The 14,927-nt window shown below is 47.5% G+C and overlaps 1 protein-coding gene across 3 annotated transcripts in view; it reads right to left on the reverse strand.

Annotated features, from left to right (window-relative positions):
- SLC6A5 (solute carrier family 6 member 5) overlaps positions 1 to 5,741 on the reverse strand; it is a 39,554-nt gene extending 33,813 nt beyond the window's left edge. For all 3 annotated transcript variants that reach the window (XM_062607260.1, XM_062607262.1, XM_062607259.1), the window contains exons 1-6: positions 5,218 to 5,741; positions 3,922 to 4,060; positions 2,562 to 2,693; positions 2,254 to 2,427; positions 1,473 to 1,614; positions 924 to 1,056 (exon numbers count right to left, since the gene is read on the reverse strand). In XM_062607260.1, the coding sequence (XP_062463244.1) occupies positions 924 to 1,056; positions 1,473 to 1,614; positions 2,254 to 2,427; positions 2,562 to 2,693; positions 3,922 to 4,060; positions 5,218 to 5,724 (1,227 nt within the window). In that variant the 5' untranslated portion in view covers positions 5,725 to 5,741. The remainder of the gene's footprint in view (positions 1 to 923; positions 1,057 to 1,472; positions 1,615 to 2,253; positions 2,428 to 2,561; positions 2,694 to 3,921; positions 4,061 to 5,217) is intronic.
- Positions 5,742 to 14,927: the final 9,186 nt, after the last annotated feature.

Raw genomic sequence — 14,927 nt, forward strand, 5'->3', positions numbered from 1 at the left:
GGAATGAGAAGCCTTGTGCCCAGCTCAAGAAAATTCATAGCTATCTCTGCATATCCACTATACTTATCCCAAGAAATATCTAGCTATTCCCCTCAAGCTTTATTATTTTAGTCTTTGTAAATAAGCTAGATTTACGCTATATCACCTTCTAACATTTTAACCTATGTGCTAATTGCAGTAGCATTGATGGAGAAGGCTCAGCTACTCCATTCCTGCAGGGTTCACAAAAAAAAGAGCACTCAGATCAGTGCTGCTTCTCAAGGAAAAGCTGCGTTTCCCTGCTCAAATGCTGCCTGGCCAATCTGTATGCCTGTAATTCCACTCCAGTGAGTAGCACACTCCCTCTTGAGAGGGCTGTGAGTGAAGGGCATGGCAGAAAGCTGCAGGTGAGAGGGGCAGGGGGCAATGTGACATACAAGAGATCAGGGAAGCAGAGCAAGAAGCTGGCTTATGCAAGAAAGTTGTAGAAACATGGTACACGAGTATTTGGGAAAAGCGGACACACACAGCACTGCTCACACTCACCAGAGTCAATTTAAATTTGGTTCTGATTTTAAAATGTAATTTAACATCTTAGTTTGCAACCTAATTTCCCTGATCCCAGTAAAATGAGATGATTGCAGGAACTAATGAGCACCACACACCACAAGGAAGGTTGCTTTTGCCATCCAAGTGCTGAGCGCAGCTCAAGGGTTCATCTTAAACTTACTGAAGATTAGGGAACAAATGCTGAACCAGAATTTTCTCTATTTTTAATGTTTTGGCTAGACTGGAAAGCACAGCCAGGAAAAGGGCATTTCATTAATACTTAACCACTTAGTGAATATCATTTTCAGTAATTTACAGCCTTAAACCAGAGTGTGATTCCTTACAAGCAGCACTCTGCTTTCTTGAAAGTAGACAATCACAGTTGTTTTCCTTACTTTTCCTGATGACTTGATTCCTTTAGCAAGGGATGCATAGACAATCACCCAAGCTAGGAAAAGAGATAGTGCCAAGGGCCATCTGATCTCACCAGGATATTCAATCCCTGCTGAAATCTTCAGTACAAAGTACCTAAGAAATAAAGAAATTATGAGAAAATTAATTAAAAGGATAAAAAATAATGACAGCAACTGCAGGCAGTAATTCAGTGCCAATTCCTTCAGTATTTTGTTTTGCTTCAGCTCTCTCAGCAGTTTCTCTAGAAGGTTCCAGTGATTCTCACCATGAATTATTTTATTTATCTGCATTGCAGTAGTAGATAAAGATGCCAGAGCCAACCCTCCAGCTGAGCTAAGCACCATAGGAACAGAGCACAAATAACCCAGCGTTTGAAATTCAGTTGTCATCATCCCTAAGCCTAAGAAAAGGGTATCATTTGTTGTCCATAACTGTTGTATTTTCAGCCTTCCAAACAGGGAGGTGTTGTCGGTTAAAGTGGGGTTTAGAGGAATGTGAGCATAATGTCTTTAAACCAAGACAGATCTTACTTGAAGTATTCTTCACTTCCACTGACAAAGGTTTTGTTGCCTTCACTGGTGAAGTTAACCATAGTCAGGTTTGGATAGGCACTCATACAAAAAGTGGAGTTCTTGATTTGTATTTTTGGGTGGTCACCAATAATGCAGGAATCTGGGAAGAAAAGAGGAGGTAGAGGAAGAGAAAAATGACTTGTTTAGAGTTTGTTTTTTTTTTATTCAGGTTGGGCATAAAATGAGAACAAAAAGTGTGACACAGAAGTCGAGGATTTTGGCGGGGGGGGGGGGAGGGGGTTATAGCTGAAAAATTCCATTTATCTTTGATGAGGAAAAATACAAATAAAAGAGGTGAGGAAGAGCCCATTTGCGGCAGACCACATAAAGGCAGCTTGGGAAGAGATGTTGCCTCCATACTGGTAACCTTGCCTGGTCATGGTTATCTGCAGTCTCCTCTGGCATCTCCCAGGGGTACAGCTGTGGTGGAGAAAGCTCTGGAAAGCCACCATGGACACAGGGAAGGGGGGGGGGGGGGAATAAATTAAAAATCTATATATTAAAAAAAAGGAAAAATATTGGTGGTATCAAACGAAAGAAATGGGGGCAAGAAAGAAATGGAGGGAAAGAAAAAAAGGGGGGGGGAAATGGAACAAAAGGGGGGGAAGAAAATGCACAGAAAAGGGAAAAAAGGAAATGGGGCAAAAAAAAAAGAAAGAAAAAATTTAAAAAAAAAAGGAGAAAATAAAAAGAAAAGGGGGGAGGGGCAAGAAGGCAAAAACCGTCTGTCCCCACTTACCTAATAAAAGTTTGTTTTTATCTTTACAGTCTGGTGTGTTCCAGGGGTTGTTGCAGGAAGCCCAGGGGAGCACGGGGACGAAGGATGCAAAAAGGTAGAAAAGTGTGTAGCAGAGGATAATGTTGTAGTATATAGCTATCAGGACCGAGATGATCAGCATTGCAATGCCACAGCCTGGGGAAACAGGCAGAGACACGGGGCTAATGCAGTTAAACCCAGGTGGGATGGGATTGGGGGGGGGGGGGGGGTGGAATCGGCGGAAATTGAGCAGGGGAAGGTATTGACACCTCAAACGCGGCTCGGCTCACCTTGCAGGGCGGGGATGGCTTTCCACACCGACACGGGGCCCTGGCTGGCGAATTGCCCCAGGGATACCTCCAGGAAGAAAATGGGGATCCCGGCCAGAGCCAGCATCATCAGGTAGGGGATGAGAAACGCACCTGGAGGAGCAGAGCAGGGACGAGACAATGACCTGAACTCATCGCAGCAGTGGGACTCGCCTCCCTGCCTGCACCTCTACCCCACGGCTGCTGCGGGCTGCGGACGGGGCCGCTGCTGCCCGCGACACAGGCGACAACTTGGCCCAGACCTGCAGCTAAATCATTATTCCCAATGGATTATTGATTCCCGGTGCCCCCGCCTCGGCGCGGGGGCGCAGCTTTCTGCATCTCCAGCACCTCCTCGGGACAATGTTATTGTTAAATAAGTATTTTAACACATCCTACTTCAGAGTACTTAGGGAAAAGAACTAGTCCAGTGTGAGGCGTCCCTGCCCATGACAGGGGGTTAGAATTCGATGATCTTAAGGTCTTTTCCAGCCCTAACTGTTCTATGATTCTATGAAAACAAAAACCACCTCACTGTTTGTTGTTACAGATTGATTTCGGTTTAAAACCTCTCTCAGCTTCCACATGAGAGTTTCCAACGACCACAGCCCTGCGCTCGCACTGCCGTGTATTGAACACGGCAACACGCACCGGATCCCGGCTTAAATAAGAGCCTTTGCCCTGGGGAACCTCCGCAAATAATTTTTTTTCCCTCCTCCCCTCCCTTAAAACTACTCAGGCGCAACCCCTCTTCCAGTTTTCCTTCTGCATCCCGGGAAGCAGCATTCGCCATATTTCAAACGATTATTTTTCAACCAGGTTATTTAGAGATTTAGGAGAAATCACCCAAACCTCAAGAAATAAAAGAACGTCTCCACTCTTCAAACATCCTCGTGTGACTTTCATAGAAACAGCTCGGTTGGAAACGACCTTTAGGATCATCAAGTCCCCACTTAGAAGTCGTTTGTCCCGTCCCCTCCTCCTCCCTCCGCTCACCAACACACACCCCCCTGGTTTGCGGGCTCAGACCCGATAGCGTTTAAATCAGACGGGGGGGGAGGGGGGGTAGTCTGCCCTCCGCGTGATCGACCTTCGTCTTCCTCCCTCCCGGCCAGCACCATTTCCAGGTGTTTTTGTAAGGAAAGCGCTACCTCAACGAAATCTTATCGGAGCTTCCCTATTTTCAGAGTTGACCTTCAAGAAAACCCAGGCACGGTTTTCACCGAGTCGCTGGAGGTGCCCCCGGGAGCCGCTTCCCTCCTGTTTCCCCCCACTATGGAGGAGGGCCCGGCTCGGCCACGCACATTACTGCAGGTAGAGAGACAGGAAAAAGCCATCCTACCTCCCCCATTCTTAAAGGCCAGGTACGGGAACCTCCAGACATTGCCCAGCCCCACTGCATAACCCACCATGGAGAGGATGAAGTCCAGCTTGCTAGACCAGTTCCCTCTGGCTTTATTTTCATCCCCCACATCGTCTTCCTAAAAAGGAGAGAAAAATGGGAAAAATAAATCATAACAAAAAATATAAATAAAAAGAGAGAAATATATATTGCAAACAAGCCTCGCGGTGCTGCGGCTGCCGGGTGCCCTTGGGGGAGACACAGTCAGAAGCGAGGAGGGTCCCTTCCCTCCCACCGCCCCCCGCAGACGTCCTCCGCTAGCGAAAACAGAAAAGCGACTTTCGACAGAAGAAACCATGGCCCCGTCTCGGGCAGCTCCCGAGCGAGAGGGAAGCGGAGGCTGCTGCCCGGGTGTGCTAGTGGCTCTGCCCCACTTCGCCCCCCACCCCCTGGGGCGAACCGCGCAGGTCTCGGCTCAATGGGTCCCTTCCCGGGGACCCCGGCCACTGCAGTGCGCATCTCCCGGTGATGCTGGCGCCGGCACGGCGCTGCAGGGGTGGGGGTAGCCTAGCCCCTAATTCTCTGCTGCACCGAGGGTCCCATCGCCCACTTTGGGAATGAAGCCCTCGGTGCCCTTGGACGGGTAAGGACCCAGCACAGCCGCAGGGGCCCGGCTCTTTCCCCTGGCACATACAAAGGAAGTGAAAACACCGCTTTTACAGGATGAACACTATCCCCGCTTCCCCTTTCAGAGCAAACCCTGAGAGCCGAGGTGAGCCGGCACCTTCACGGCCTCGCACCTCACAACGGAACGCCCTTCCGGGGCACACAGGCTCTGGTGGGGTTTGAAGGGTTGGGGGATTCGGTTGATTTATTTCGCCGTCCTTTTTTGTTACCGCCAGCGGTTTGAGCAGCCCGCGGATGGGGGTGGGGGTAGGAAGAGGATCCTTTGGCATCTGATGCCGGGACAGAACTTGGCCTCCCTTGGGAACGCATCCCCGGTGGGCGCACAGCGTGTACCCCAGGTCGGCACCGGGTCATACTGACAAGAACGGCTCAGTGAACGCATTGGAATTAGACTGTCGTTTGCACCGCCAGCTCCCTCCAGGAGTACAGCGCTGGCACTAAGATCCACTCTCCCCCCTTCTTTTTCGTCGTTTCCCACGGCACAGCCTCATTCCCGACTTATTTCGACCAGACTTCAGCGCTTCAGCCCCAAATCGGTGCTGAGTGGCAAAGACCTCTCACTGCCACGGCCAGAAAAGAGGGAAGAAACCCTTTAAGGAGCCAACTTACCCCCTCCACTCTGCCAGGAAGAACAGAAGTGTTGCCATTTGCACCCAGTACCACGGTACTCTGGCTCAAGGTCACCCAGGAGCCCTTGGCGTTGTTTTGCTCCAGTGTGCTCTTACCAAGGTTTAGGTTAGCGTCCCCGTCGGTGCTTTGCAAAGCGGGAATTTTGCAGTGAGGGATCGCAGTTTGCCCGATGGGCCCTGCCCCGGGGCTGTGTTTGCATGGGAAGGTTTCCACAGATCCCCTCCGGAGGGTGGAATTGGCTTGCACCGGGGTGCTGCTGAGCTTGCAGACCCCGACTTTGGTCCTTTCAAAATCGTTTGGTTTAGCTTCTTCGGAGGGAATTGTTTTGGTGTCTTTAGAGAGCGGTGGGGAAAGCCCAGCCATCACAACGGGGGCTGGAGATGGGACATTCTGCAGATCATTTTCAGGACTGATTCTTAAAACTCCCGCACCTTCATGGGGTCCAGGAGCAACGGCTTCAGGGCTGTTCACAACCTGCTTGCTCATATGCCTTTGACTGATGTAATCCTAAAATGACAACGTCACATATTTTACCAAAAAGTAATATATATATATATACATATACATATATATATGCACACACAGAGATACATATATGGACTGCACAGATTCTACAAATTTGTGTCCTGGACAAAACACGTGCGCTAGACAATCTGGATGCTAAAGTGTTGCCGAATTTCAAGATGCCCCAGCACGACCTTCTTGCTCTGTCACTCAACGTTAATGTTGTGGGGAATAAACAGTAAGGTACACAAACACCCCCTCAAATCAACCAAACAAAAGCCCGCATCAGAATCTGCAAAGCTGTAACTCGAGTTTAAAAGAAGTGTTCCTACAGCATTGCGCTGACAGACCTCGTTAGATTTCACATCACGGCTGCAGGATGCTCCCTTCCCTATCACCACTGTAGAAAGATTCTTTAATTTTACGCCCCATTTCCTTTCTGTCATTCAACAATGCACAGCGGCTTCCCACTTCACCCCCCTTTTTTTAATAAAAAATAAAAATTATATCTAGGCAATAGACAAGCTGCCTTGTAGGGAGCTCGAGATATTAAAAAAAAAAGCGAAATAGTGCTGCTGAGCAGTTCTGAGCTGGCTGCCACCCTTCAAAACCCAATACAAGACAGTGAAATGCAAAGATTACACACACACACCAGCACAGAGCAGAATTCACACCAGGTTTCCCTATTTTGTTTCTAATGTCCTCGCTTTCCCTATTCTGTTTCTAATGTCCTCACTCTCCCTATTCTGCTTCTAATGTTTTCAACCCACACATCTCTGTAGTTTCTATTGTTTTTATTTTAAGCATTCCATACTAATTAAACAGATTTCTGATTACACTCCCACAGCCATCCCCCACCTTTCCCTCCAGTTTAAAATTTGAATGCATCTTGTTTTAATACCTTAAACCCACAGACAAACCCTGCTTTTCCCATCAGTTTACCGTTAGCTTTCCAAATACAGCTTCTTTCTAGAAGGCGGTGTCACCTAACTACTCGTCACTGCTCCAAGTTTTCTCTCCTGCTCTCCCAGCGTCAGGAATAAGGTCTACAAGGACTCGGTCCCGAACCGAGTGAAATTCAGGGTATCACCGATTCCCGCTTCCCCGGCAGCAGCCCTACCCCCCAGAGTCTGCAGTCAGCTCCCGTCAGCACAGCGGACAACTCCACATTCAGCACCATGGACAGCTCACTTTATGGCACTGCTTCTTGCCTCCCTCCAGCCCTTCTCGATCTCAAGGAAAAGAAACCGAGCACTTACCATGTCTCAAACCGCCACAGACCCACTCGGCAGAGGTAAAACCAGCAGCACAGGCAATTGCCAGACTGGATTTTGCCCAGTTCAGGAGAAAGCTTTCTATACTTCCTTGGGAAAGACTGGGTTTGCGTCAGTGCCTAGCAAGGTGCCCTTCGTTTGACATTTTCTTGATAATAAGCGTTTGATAAATCATTACCTTGGTTTCAGATTTTAAAGGGACAAGCAGAAGCCAGAGCGCCGGCTAGCTGTCACTCACGCGGCAGTGAGATTGCGTGGTCCCTCTGACTCAGATGGGGGCTGATCACTAAACCAAATCCACCCAGCCCATGGAAGAACTTTCTTGCTGGTAATTAGAGGGAACATGTGGGAAACACGTACTACTGCACCCAGCACAAGAGAAACATTACATTTCCACCCCTCTCCCCATTATTGTAGTGTGTAAGTCACCTTTCCCTTTTTTTCTTTTTGATGCATTTCTGCAGTTCACAGGTGGATCAGACGTTATAATAGCTTTTACATGCAGAGAGAATATATTTATATATAGAAAGAATACAATTATATAAAGATTTCTATATAAAGAATATATTTTTATATAAAGAATACATTTATATATATTTACATATATAAAAAGACTATGTTTATGCGTATAAACACATACCTGCACACAGAGAGGTAAGTTAACTATCTATAAAAAAATACATTTTAATTGTGCCGTCCTTGTTCTCCTTGCACCAGACAACACTGTCGACTATTTATTGTGCCGCGGGGGAGGAAACTTTCAGCCCTAATTCAATTAAAACAATACACAAGATAAGGCAATCTCCGCTTTTATCAAAATTATTAAGAAAATTAAGTGTGAGCAAAGATGAAGGCAGCTGCAGCCAAGTTATTGGTGTTCTTCACCCCTACCCATTAAAGCATTCATATTGGGGGGGGGGGGGGAAGAAAAGGGGCAATTACTCATCATTAAAAGTCGGATGTTAACTCATAATCGTTTTTGCAACCAAATAAGTCACCCGTAATCACCTCTCGTAAGTGCTATTTGCTACTTGAGGGGCATTCTCAAACATTTGCGGCGCTCAAGGTAACTTTGTTCACGCTGAAAAAAAAATAAAAAGCACGTTGGGAAACCGGGATGCTCCCTAAGCAATCTTCCTTGTTGTTCTAGCGTCAGAGCGGCTGTTCCTCCGCATACTCTGCTAGCGTCAGCTTCTCCGTAGAGTATTTGATGTTTTTAGCGTAAGCGAAGTGTGCGCCTATGCGGAGGAAGCGGGGAGGGGAAAGGGAGAAGAGGAGGGGGGCTCATCTCGCCAGGGCCCCACGCATTTCTCGTATGTCCTTGATTTTACGGGTTACTAACGTTTGTTTCAGCGCACTCAGTAAATCAAAAAGTGGCAGTAGCACAGGCAGTTCTGCAAAGCTTCCGGTGGGACTGAAAGGCTTTGCTCGACTGCAGACAGCTGCCTGCTAGAATCCAGCCCAACCCCTTGACATTCCACCTGGTCACTGCGGATGGAACCCGAAATTCACCTGCAGCAATTAGGGAAAAGCCCAGGATGTTTAGGCTAGCAAACCAGAACAATGAAAACCGATATTTTTTTTTGCAGAAAAGATTACGCTGTCTCCCAACTGAAAACGCTTTGTCTCACTGCAGAGCTTCAGAGCACTTTTACAATACAGCTACTAGTAACTTATTATGCTGTTGCTTCGACCATATTCAAACATATGTACCATAGGTATACAACTACCATACGCACATGCAGCTGTTTTTACACTTACACAAGGTGCGCGCAGATTGTTGCTCTCCAAATATTTCTGCCTCGGTTCCACCTACCATGTATTCCCCTCCCCGGTCTAATCAGAAATCGAGGGGCGCACACAGAAGCTGCTTTTATTGGGGATGTGACGAGATGGGTGCAGTATCACCATCCCAGCGTATTCTCCAGCCGCAGAACAATCTGCTCGGAGCCAGAGAAGGGTCGTTAGCTCTGTTATGCTGCCCTTCAGGTCACATTAACGCCTCTAAAGGCACGGACCGAATTAAAGGCGACAGGACAGCAGTTCAAAAAGTCGTCAAGACACCCAAACCTCTTCTAGATTCACAGGGTTCACACACACCGAAAATTAACAAAATTCATTATTCACAGCCTTTTCTAAGCGCTATTTTATTTTCTCCATCAGCACTGAAACGTGAAATCGAAGTTTCACCCTGGAAAAGAGGAATCGATCTCCTTTACTTCCAGAAAAGGCAAGAGATTGCCTCCGACACCCGCAGCCCGGGAGGGAGGCTCTGCTGAGGACCAGAGCCAAGGACCTACGGTTGGACAAGAGGGAAAACCACAGAGAAACACGGCTCGGGCTTCAAACAGTTTTTCCTCCTCTGAACACCGCTGCAGCCGTCTGTCGTGACATTAAAGCCGCGTTTCCTGATACTACCCTTCCCCCGGGGGGGGGGAGGGTGGGGTGGGGGAGTGGGGCACGTCGGATGAAGACGTCTGTCCTCGGTAGAAATTCCTAGTTCGGAGTTACGGCTCCTTTCAAACACCGACCAGATCCCTCTCCCCGGCGGGGTTTTAACGCCCCACTTAACATCCAGTAATTAAGTAAATGATTTTTCCGAGCTCCTTTTTAGCTTCGTAACCCCCTCTGCACCAAACTTCACAGTCCCGAGCACGCACCCAAGGGATTAGGGACAGGCACCTGCCTGCAGGTTGATAGCGAGGAGGAAATCATGGACTTCCAAAATCAAAAAGGGATTTTCCGCCCAGTTTCCCGAAGCAGGGCCTCCCGCTTGGGGGGATCCCCCCACGCTGCGTCGGGCTGTGGCTCCCTCCGCGACCTGCGGAGAGCACGAACGAGCCTTAATGACTTTGTCACAGAGGAAGTATAGCAACTGATTTCTTTTTCTTCCCTTGCTCTCCTCCTCCCCTCCCCCCCCCCTCCAGATAAGGGAATACGCCAAGGGAGGCGAGGAGGTGGCGGTGCCAGGGTATTGACACGGCTCTCACTCCCCTCTGCTCCTTCCCAACACGATATGCAACTTTCCTGCCCTTACACCCCATTCGTGCCGTGCCTCAGCGGGGAAAAAAAACACCAAAGCCCTTAAGTCACGACAGGAGAGAGCAGTGCCACCTCTCCAACACGCCACAAGACACCTACGTGGTTCTCATCCTGCGCTAAATTCCACCGCCACCACCCACCCCTTTGTCTCGGCTATTTTATGATTGGGTTAAGTACTGAAGCTATTGACCTGAAATGTGTCTCTTTCTCCTTCCTTCCCACTGGAAAGTTTACCTAAAATTGATGGAGGCAGCTGCAGCAATAAACTGCGCCCTCTTCTCACTCCCCTCTCCCACCCCCACCCGTTTTATCCCTGGCCTTCCAGCCGCAGCATTTGCATCCCAGGGAAGTGCCATAAGCTAAGCCGCAGCTTGTCCTGGGGTCCTCACTTAGGGAGAGGCAATCGGCTGGTGTCAAGCCATTCGCACAGCACATAAATGAGCGCCGAGCGAGAGGTTTCTTCTCTCCCCCTCTTCTTGCTCCCCCCCCCCCCCCCCCTTTTTTTTTCCCCTTTTATTTCTGGCAAGGAGCTTCCCCACAGATCCAGAGAAAGCCGCTTTGGCGGGAGCTCTCCACAGAAGACGGCCATTTAAACTCTTTTCTCCCCTTAAAGCTAAAAGGTGAATACAATGGTAAGGGTGAGGAAGGGTGTGAAGACCTCGGGGCTGCCTTTAAGAGCCCAGTTATAGTTGCAGCTGAATGTTGGGTTTTTTTTGTTAAAGATCATAAGATTAGAGAGATATTAAACTTTAGGTGTGAAATGCACAGATTCCATCAGTACCAAGTACCATTGTGGATCTGACTTGCAGTCAAACGTGATTTTAACCTGATCGTTAGATTTATGGGTAGGTTACACCCAGCCAGGGTAAGTCCCTGCCTGGGGACTGCCAAGAGCTCTTCCTGTAGCCCGGGACAGGCCTAGTCCCATGGCCAGGTCCCCACCGGTTCTCCAAGGATGCAGAACCACAGAGTAGTTTGGGGTGGAAGGGACCTTAAAGCTCCAATCCCTCCTGCCATGGGGAGGGACATCTTCCACTAGACCAGGTTGCTCCAAGCCCCGTCCAACCTGGCCTTGAACACTGCCAGGGATGGGGAAGCCACAGCTTCTCTGGGTAACCTGTGCCAGTGCCTCATCACCCTCACAGGGAAGAGCTTCTGCCTAAGATCTCATCTCAATCTCCCCTCTGTCAGGTTAAAGCCATTCCCCCTTTTCCTGTCCTTACAGGCCCTTGTCAAAAGTCCCTCTCCAGATTTCTTGTCATCATCTTTAGGCAGTGGAAGCTGCTCTAAGGTCTCCACGTAGAAGCAAACCTCAAGCTGCTTCCTGGTGACTAAACCCACCCTCAACCCAGGGCTTTGAGATCTTGCAGAGAAAAGCCAGTTTTAGGTAGCACTGAAATACATGTTAAAAAAAAAAAATCCAAAACCAAACGAGTATGGGGTTTCTTATAGCCAATGATAGTTTTAAACCACTACAATAATTTAACTCCAGCAATATATAATAATGTCCTGGGTTCCGCAGTAGCAGTCATGTTTTTCCTTTGTGTTAACTGGTGCAGTGCTGTGTTTTGACTTCCAGCTTGAGAACAGTGTTGGTGAAGCTGATGTTTTCGGTTGTTGCTAAGTGATGTTTACCCTGACCAAGGACTTTGTGAGGCTCATGCTCTGCCAGGGAGGAGGGGAGGCTGTGAGGAAGCAGAGACGGGGCGCCTGACCCAGGCTAGCCAAGGAGGTATTCCATACCACAGCACGTCATGCCCGGGGTGAGGGGTAACTGGGAGTGACCCGGAAGGACAGGGGTTTCCGGGTGGAGCTCGTTTTCTTGGCCGGTGGTATCGTATTCTCTTCCCTTGTTATTTTCCCTTATCATTGTTGTAGCTGATAGTAGCGGTGGTGATTTGTTGCTGGACTGTTTTTGTCTCAACCCGTAGGAGTTGCACTCTCTCGATCCTCCTCCCCGTTCCTCCGGGAGCGGGGAAGGGGAGAGCCCCGGTGCGGGGAGGCGGGGGGGGGAGACGGACACGGACCTCGATTGTTGTCAGCTCGGCACCACTCACTGGGAGTGAGTGAACAAGTTACCTGACTGGGTTTAAACCACGACAGTTCTTTTTGGCGCCCAACGTGGGGCAACTGATATTGGTACGAATTGGTCCTCTGGTTTGGCTGCAGTGATTATCATCAATAACATTGTGTTCACTCAGCTGAGTTGGAAATCAAAGCACGCAAAACTAGATATCACCAAACCAAGCCTTGCAAAGTGATACTTCACCTTCCATTTCTTATATTTCCCTTTTTGTTCCATCTATGTGCATAAATCTGCATAGCCTTCATTTAACTGAACAGTGCAGAGAGCAGGAACTCTTTTAAGGCAAAGATTCACCTCATCATACTTTGCCTCTCTCGGTTAATTAAGTCCAAATAATGAAGAGGCTGTAAAACCTTTGGAGTGGTAATTACCTGTTATCTTTCTCCTGTGAGATGCCTCAGGCTCATCCTGCTATTTATTAGCTTTACTGTACACTTTCTGATGAGCTTGCTTTCAATTGCCTTAACCCATATAAGGCACAGAATGGCCCTTGTATTTTCGGATCATTGTCAAAATCTGGTATCCTCATCTAAGAAGTAGTCAGTTCCCAGAGAGATTTAACTCTTTCAGTGGAGACCACTGTCAATTACAGAGAATTAAAAGAAATGGGGATCAGGTGGGGGGAAAACAGAAGCATCTGGAGGAAATTTCTGCACCACTGGTCAGGCAGTTATGCTCCTAACAGCTATTTAACCCATACATACATGTTTCTTAATTTGTCCAGACATTTGCCTTAACCACAGGGCATCATTTCAATACAGGGCATAACCACCACAGGTTTGAACCTCCACTTCACAATAGGACAGGCCTTAAAATAAAACCCAAACCACAGGGAGGCTGGAACTAGATGATCTTAAGGTCTTTTCCAAACCTACCCATTCTATGATTCTATGATTCCATATTTAATGAAAAATAAGTAGGTGCTATTTATAGCTCTAAAAATATTTCCATTATTTACCCATGTGCAATCAAGTCCAGGATGTTTTTTTCTGGTGCCACAGTAAGCACCAGACTTAGCCTAGCCCAGTCACTAAACACAAAACTTTTCTGTTCATGTAAGGCTATACCTGTCCTTACACTGCAAACAAAATAAAAATACATCTTTTTGAACTAGTGGTGCTCAAAAGTGGATTAAGAGCAGTAGTTTATTCTAACTGTACAAATACATAATAAGCAGGGTTAGCACTGAGAACAAATAAGCCTCCTTAAATCCACACTGGCTCTGTGCAAGGAGAGCTGCAGGAACAGCACAGAATCATTCTTTAGAGAAATCCAAGCACTTCTGAGGTTAGCAACCTTTATCTCGGCACAAAGCTAAGGCGGGTGATGGGCAGTGGCTGTGGGACACAGAGGCAGGAACAGCAGCAGATCCTGGCTGTGAGCAGAATGTGCCAGCAGCGCTGATACCAGGTAGAGCAGGTCATGCAGATGGACAAAGACCCACACATGGAGGGACATTGAATCACAGCACATTCTGAGGGCAGGTTCACCTGTACAAAGGTGCAAAATGGTTTGCCTTGGAAAGTGGGGAAGTTTTGGAGTGCACAGTCTCATTGTTCATCCATGATGCATCAACTCAGCAAAATTTGAATATCATAGAATCCTAGAATGGTTTATGTTGGAAGGCACCTCAAAGCTCATCCAGTTCCAGCCCCCTGCCATGGGCAGGGACACCTTCCACTAAGATCAAATTGCTCAAAGCCCCATCCAACCTGGCTTTGATATTCTATATTATAAAGATTAACAGTCTAAACAACACTATCTGAAAAGGGTAATTCTCCCAGCTGTGGTACCTTGGTCACTTGTTACTATGTGAACACACCACACGAAGGTTTGAACTCCTGATCAGAACTTTGGAAAGAAACTGTCACAACCACCACAGAGAGAAAGCTGATTTTCTAGGCAGATGCTCTGGGAGGACACTGTAAGCATCACACAGAAAATGCTCCAGATTGTAGCAGATAATCAGTCCAGTTCAACACTCACCGCCTTATTCACTTTCGACTGTTAGGTCAAAACAAGCAAGAATGAAAACTTGTGGCATGCACCTCTGTGAGTCCAGGAGTCAGCAACACTGACTACATGGTCCCATTTTAAGAACAAATCCCCCCACATAGTAAAAAGACTAATGTAACTACTTCAGTATTTTACAAGGAGTCATGAGAGTCATTGGATTTCAGATTGAGAAAAAGAAAAAAAAAAAAGAAGCTTTTAACTGTTTTTTTCACAAGAAATTCTTGGTTTGTTTAAGCCAGAGTGCTTCACATTTAGTTTCTTTTCCCCTCTTTCACTATGAAAGGGGAAATCTCCCAATACATAGTGAATTGGGTATGGTGATTGTTATACAGAGATAAAAAAAATGCGATCACTCTGTCAGCATCAGCAAATCCCACGCTTTACCTTGCAGAATGCCAGATGAAGAAATCCACCTGTTCAGTGTTGGTAAGTCAACCTAGTGTTCGGGCACAAACCTAAATCAGCAAAGGCTTTGCAGGACATTCACAGGAGCAGTGAACTTTTAAGGTTGTAGGTGAAACCTAACGTTATATTGGCTGAAGAATAAGTGCAAATTTCCAGCTACAGCTTCTCTCACTGAGACACTCATTTGGAAGGCATCAGTAGTGACTCCCTTTTCTGAACCCAAACTGGTTCCAGTGTACATGAAACAGCACTGTGGGAATATACTGATGGAAACACTTCAACTAATCACATCTTCCTTAGCAGACTTACACTGCAGGCCCCGACAGAGTCCCTATTTTGGAATTTAAGCCTTGGGTACAAGA

The sequence above is a fragment of the Pezoporus occidentalis genome, unplaced genomic scaffold, assembly GCF_034315485.1.
Source record: "Pezoporus occidentalis ecotype Australia unplaced genomic scaffold, CSIRO_AGI_Poc_V1 ctg121, whole genome shotgun sequence".
NCBI lineage: Eukaryota > Metazoa > Chordata > Aves > Psittaciformes > Psittacidae > Pezoporus > Pezoporus occidentalis.